Raw genomic sequence first — 6,000 nt, forward strand, 5'->3', positions numbered from 1 at the left:
GGCACACCCAGAAATAATGGTCAACCAAGTATCTGGGCACCCCATGGCCAGTCAACTTGACACAAAAAATTAACAATCATATGTACGGAGTGTCGATGCTTCCTAGGTTAGCAAATGAAGCCTAATCATGCATGACCAACAAATTGGTCCCCTTCAATAAGTCTCACTAGACTTACCTAGTGAGTAGTCAGGGGGTAGTATTTGTTTATTTCCTGCCACTTGTATGTTCTAAAAGGTGTAGGGAACCATATTTACTTAATCAAAAATTAGGATGGGAAGTTTAACAAGTACAAGTGCATTTTCAGAGATAAAGGTGCAGAATATTTGAAGTCCTAACTGTTCCCAAGTAACAAAGGTGTGAGGTTGACAAGTATAAGCAGGTGGGAGTGAATTCGTCCAAGTCATCCTTCAACATTTTTAGGTGGGTATTTGTGTAGGTCAGTGGCTCTCACCCTTTTTGATGTAAATACAACTCTTTATTTACATTTAAAAATTACTGAATTACGACATGATGTTGGCACAGACTAATATCCACTGATTAAAAAAATAATGACAAAGCTACTTTGAATTAGGTAACACTTAAATGAATTTGAATGTTGCTAACATCCTTTCAGTACCTACATCAAACAAAAATAATACTGTAGGTTGAGATACACCATTTGCTATATTCACAGACTATTTATTGACCCTTTGCAGTAGGCCCGTGTTAACTCCTGGGGGGTTACAGGTCAGGAGCTGCTGATGCAATAGCATCCTTCAGGAAGATAGCTTTAAGGGGCTTTGATTTTTTAAGTCTTCATTCAGTAACTAGACAAATAGAGAAGAGCAGAGAAAGCTCTTAAAAGTGAAATTGCCAAGGTTAGTCTCCAACTGTTAAGTTAGATAATGACTTAAAAACAAAATATTCTTTGTATAAGTATGGAAAGAAAAAATTGTTTGGGGTGAAACTTTCCCAGTTTAGTGTGGGGCAGAAATATTGAGTGTAGATATATTTCCTAACATTATAAATGTGTTGATTTCTAGATACAGTTTTGAGGTCAGAAATAGAGGTTGGATAGAAAAGGAGATCTTTAAAATCAATAGAAACAGACTTCACCAGCCTCCAGTAGGGCAAAACCCTTGCAGCTCCCACTCTGTACTTTAAACTCGAACGAGTGTACTGCTTTGCAGAAGTGGGAGGGCAAATGCCAAAGGAGAATCTGACTAATTCTCACGTCAGTTCAGGTTGTTATTGTTTTCACGTGGTGTGTTCTTTTAACTTTTGTGCGGTGGACGTGCTGTGTGGGTGTCCAGGGAAGGAGTGAGAAGGTGAGTGGTAGCTGGAAATGTTGCTTAATAGAACGAAACCATCCCCAACCTCCTGTACCTCATCCTTGTCCTGTCCAGAGCCAGTAGCCCAGCAGTTGTTGGAGATTTAGATGGAGCCCATCCAGCAGTTGGGGCCACTCCTCACGATTCCAGGATGTTCTGAGGGCTACAGGATGCTGATGCTGTTTTCCCTTCTCCCCAAGAGGATTCCACCAAACTCCCATGACTCTGAAGGCAGTCTCCAGCCCCACATTCATCCTAGGTTCCCTTATGTATTTTGGAACAAAGCACAGGGGTTTTAATGCGGCACTGATCTAGGACTGATGATTGACTTGTTGATTCTTCTGCACGCAGGTGGCTTGTTCACGTACGTTTCTGGAGCCAATTTCCTTGGCGAGATCATTGAATGGATCGGCTATGCCCTGGCCACTTGGTCCCTCCCAGCGCTTGCATTTGCATTTTTCTCACTTTGTTTCCTTGGGCTGCGAGCTTTTCACCACCATAGGTAAACTTTTCAATCAAGGTGGCAGCATCCATGGAGCTTTCTTCTCCCAATAGGCTTTTATTAACACATGGAGTCAGATATAGACACGGAAGAGAATTTTTTTTTTTTTTTTACAAGGTAAGGTTGATACAATTATCCAGACGGATGAATTCTGACTTTTTGGATTTTCACTGAAGTTGAAATTTAGCTGGATGACAGTAACAGTAACATTTTTTTTTCTTCCTATGAGCAAAACCAAACCCAGGTAGACAGGAGCACCAAAGTGACTTGGGAAGCCACACGCCCCCTTGTTGAAGAAGGCTTCCCAGAGAGAAGCACTCAGTGTCCACATGAGTTAGTTGACCCCAGCTCTGTGCCCTCCTATCAGGCTTATCTGGCAATGGCTGCTGTTTGGCAGCGGGCTACAGGTAAGAGGAGGTGCAAGACGTAGATTCCATTTCCGTGCTTCAATTCACTTCGGCCACATCTCTCCAAGTGTGTTCCATAGGTGGGAGCCCAGGTTGCACTTTCCAAAGCTTCACAGGTAATTCTGAGGTACAGCCAGGATGGATAACCACTGGGGAAAAGTACTAGCCCTGTACCTAGTGTGCCTACTATTTTTAATTCTAGGTTTGGTGCTAACTGTTCAGGTAATCACAGAGCCCTGGAAACTCTAGGATTATTTTCTTGGAATCTGTGTAATACCAGGGCTTATTTTGGTACTCCTCCTTCCTCTACCTCCACCCTCCATAAATCATTACCAAGGTCATTGCTGGCTTCCTGGGAAGATAGGGTCAACAATTATGTACTTGTGTGGTGCAGTTTCAGGACTGTGCCATCTGTTGGGGAATGCTGGGAATTGCAGGGGCTTAGACCCATTCCCCTGTAGGTCTAGCCTAAAGCTTTACTAACGCCTCCCTCCCTCCCAATCCCTGAGCCTGGGATGGGGTGGGGACAAAAGAGTTAAGGAAAAGTATCACTGGAAGGGAAAGGGTTACATACTAAGTTGCTATCAGGCTGTAAAGGCAAATGTCAGATCCCTTCGCTGAAATGGGGCTGGAGGAAAGAGAAAGCCTGTGGTTACTGGTGACAGAGGGGATGGAAGCCCAAAGAGAGAACGGCCTTGGAACCAGGACCCTGAAGGAACCCTTTATACTCCTGCATAGGTGTTTTAGTCCCGCTAATGATTAATTTCAAAGTTTTGAAAGTTTAAATAAGAATGTGTTCTTTTCCTTGGAGTGGAATTTATGCAGAGACCTGCGAGAAATGAATGAAACAGCAACTCCTCATGATCTATTCTTACCCCCTCCTTTGCTTGGTGGGGAAGGGCGCCGGAGGGTCCCCAGCCTGGAAGGGGGTCAGTGTAATAGTTCTTCCCCATTCAGGTAGGCCTGTTGCCCACCAGAGTCAGAGGGGCGGGGGAGAGGACAGGGCATCAGCCAGCAGTTGGAGGGGCCCTGAGAAGGGTGGCCTGCGCTGGGCTTGGTCAGGGGAGGGATAGCAATCCCACCAGAGGGTTCTAGCTAGTACAACAGCAGAATCCAAACTGAGGCCCTGTCCTATTATGTCAGCCTTCCCATAATAGGGAAGGGCGGAGGGCATCTTTTCACAGGGCTTACTGGGGTTTGTGAGAGGCAGCTCAGCAGACCTCAAATCACAGCACGGAAAACCAGCCACCTCCTGTGACATATTAATACTATTTGTCCCTCAGTTCAAGCTATGGTACTTGAACAGAGTGTATCATCTTAATTATAACTTGAGAGCTGCCAGCTTCAACTAGGTAAGAGAACAGCCTGGTCACTTAAAGGGAAAGCCTTTTTACAAGATGTATTAGTCTCCCTGGGCTGCCGAAACAGATGACCACAAACCGAGTGGCTTAAAGAACAGAAATTTATTCTCTCACAGTTCTGAAGGCAGAAGTCTGAAATCAAGGTGTGGGCAGGGCCACGCTCTCTCTGGAGGCTCGAGGGAAGACTCCTTCCTTGTCTTTTCCTAGCTTCTGGTAGTGGCCGGCAGTCTTTGGTGTTCATGGCTTATAGCGGCCTCACTCTAATCCCTGCCTCTGTCTTCACGTGGCCTTCTCCCGCGTGTGTGTCTCTTCTTCCCCTTCTCATGAGGACACCAGTCATACTGGATTAAGGGCCCACCCTGCTCCAGTATGACCTCATCTTAATAAATTATATTTGCAGTGAACCTATTTCCAAAATAAGGTCACATTCTCAGGAACTGGGGGTTAGAACTTCAGTATATATTTGGGGGGAACACAATTCAACCCATAATACAAGGTAACATTTTCTTGGCGTTTCCCAGGCCTCACGAAGGGATATTTTCCTGGGAACATGACCAGTTCCCTAGGGTTAATGTTGCCTATGCTCTTTGGGGTCTCTGGTTCCCTGTATTTCTCAGTTGAATCCACTGAGTACTTCTTTCTGGCTATGATGTATTTTTTATTGGGTAAAATATACATAACATAAAATCTACCATTTTAACGATTTTAAGTGTATAATCCAGTGGCATCGGGTACACCCATCGTATCGTGCAGCCACCACTGCTGTCCTCTGGCTATTACTTTTTATTTCTCAACCTGAGAAGCTTCAACATCTACAAGAGATAGGATGCGGGAGGGAGGAAGAAGATAGATAGATGGCCATCTGGAAGAGTCAGACCCTGAACAACTGCAGGCTGGTTTGTAACAGGGATTCCAAACAGATCAAACCTCAGTCGTTGACCACTGCTTGGTTGTATTTATAATTATTCCTCTCTTGTCTTTTAGATTCTACCTCAAGATGTTTGAGGACTACCCCAAGTCTCGGAAAGCCCTCATTCCAGTCATCTTTTAAAGAAACCAAATAAAAAGGGAACAAAGCTCCCACAATCCTTTTGAAAACCATCAAGCTGCTGAACCTATAAGTTTTTTTGTTGGTTTTTTTTTGTGTTTTTTGTTTTTTTTTTTGCGGTACGCAGGCGTCTCACCGCTGTGGCCTCTCCAGTTGCGGAGCACAGGCTCCAGATGCGTGGGCTCAGCAGCCATGGCTCACGGGCCCAGCCGCTCCACGGCGTGTGGGATCCTCTCAGACCAGGGCACGAACCCGCGTCCCCTGCATCGGCAGGTGGACTCTCAACCACTGCACCACCAGGGAAGCCCTGAACCTATAACTTTTTAGTCTCATCGTGTATATGTAATAGGAGGCCTCTGGTGTTCTGGCAGCTGGCCTGAGGATTCTGCATGGGCCCCCTTAGTGTTTCCTCCCATCCTCCCTGTCCAGATCTCCTACTGAAGCTTCAACAAGGCCCTTGTTTTTACGTAAAGACATCTACTTAGCTATTCCTTCTAGAAAGTGCAAAGTTCCCTATGTATTTTTTTCTTTGAAAGACCCAAGTACAGGTGGCTTTATACCTGCTCTGTATCCGTGTAAGACAGCTCGGTAGTTGAGAAAGTTTTGAGTTGAGGGCAGTGCTTATAGAATTTATTAAAGGTGCACATTTGACACATACATATCCGCAGCGATTTAAATTCTGAAGCTGCACGGACCCAGAGCAATTTTTCTTCCAAATGAAAACCCACTCACGTGGGTTTTCCTTAGTTAACTGTGAAAAATGTGAAATGATTACGTAGACTTTTAATAGGGGAGCTCTGTCTTCCTATTGCTGAAAATGCAACAACGCATTGACCCCATTTCAAATTTGTGCATTGTCTTAGTGCCTCTGTCTTCCTGAAGAGTACACAATCCCTGTTAGAGATATTATAGGCTAATCCAGAAAACTGGTGTGGGCTTTATTGAAGGTCAGATTTTAATGACTACAGAGAAGAAGAGATGACTCTGGTTGACTACAAAGAGCAGAAAAGTGTTTTACAATAGACCGCAAATTCTTATATTCTTAGAAACTGGTGGGAATATCCAAATAATGAGTGTCAGATAAGGAATCGCCGAATAAGAGCACATGTTGTTTGCCTGGACAAGACATGTACAATGATGGTAAAGCATCTCAGAAGCACCCAACAACTCTTCCTTTCTGGAGTTTCTGCATCACAGTCCTCAGGATCTGATCAAGAAGGCGTTCCCTAGGGGTGCCTTGAACATCAGTTCTCAAAAGTCCTGGGAGCAGAGGCTGAAAATTGCAACCGGAGGGACGCCTTTAGGCAGAAAACCTGCTTTGTTTGGCTCTGACAGTGTTTCTCACATAGTCTGGTTTTCTTTTCTTTTTTT

General features: G+C 44.6%; 1 protein-coding gene across 1 annotated transcript in view; it reads left to right on the plus strand.

Annotated features, from left to right (window-relative positions):
* Positions 1–4,632, plus strand: part of SRD5A2 (steroid 5 alpha-reductase 2) — a 56,736-nt gene extending 52,104 nt beyond the window's left edge. Inside the window, exons 4-5 of the mRNA XM_024747545.1 lie at positions 1,663–1,813; positions 4,566–4,632. Of these exons, the coding sequence (XP_024603313.1) occupies positions 1,663–1,813; positions 4,566–4,632 (218 nt within the window). The remainder of the gene's footprint in view (positions 1–1,662; positions 1,814–4,565) is intronic.
* Positions 4,633–6,000: the final 1,368 nt, after the last annotated feature.

The sequence above is a fragment of the Neophocaena asiaeorientalis genome, unplaced genomic scaffold (genome assembly GCF_003031525.2).
Source record: "Neophocaena asiaeorientalis asiaeorientalis breed wild unplaced genomic scaffold, Neophocaena_asiaeorientalis_V1.1 scaffold625, whole genome shotgun sequence".
Lineage (NCBI taxonomy): Eukaryota > Metazoa > Chordata > Mammalia > Artiodactyla > Phocoenidae > Neophocaena > Neophocaena asiaeorientalis.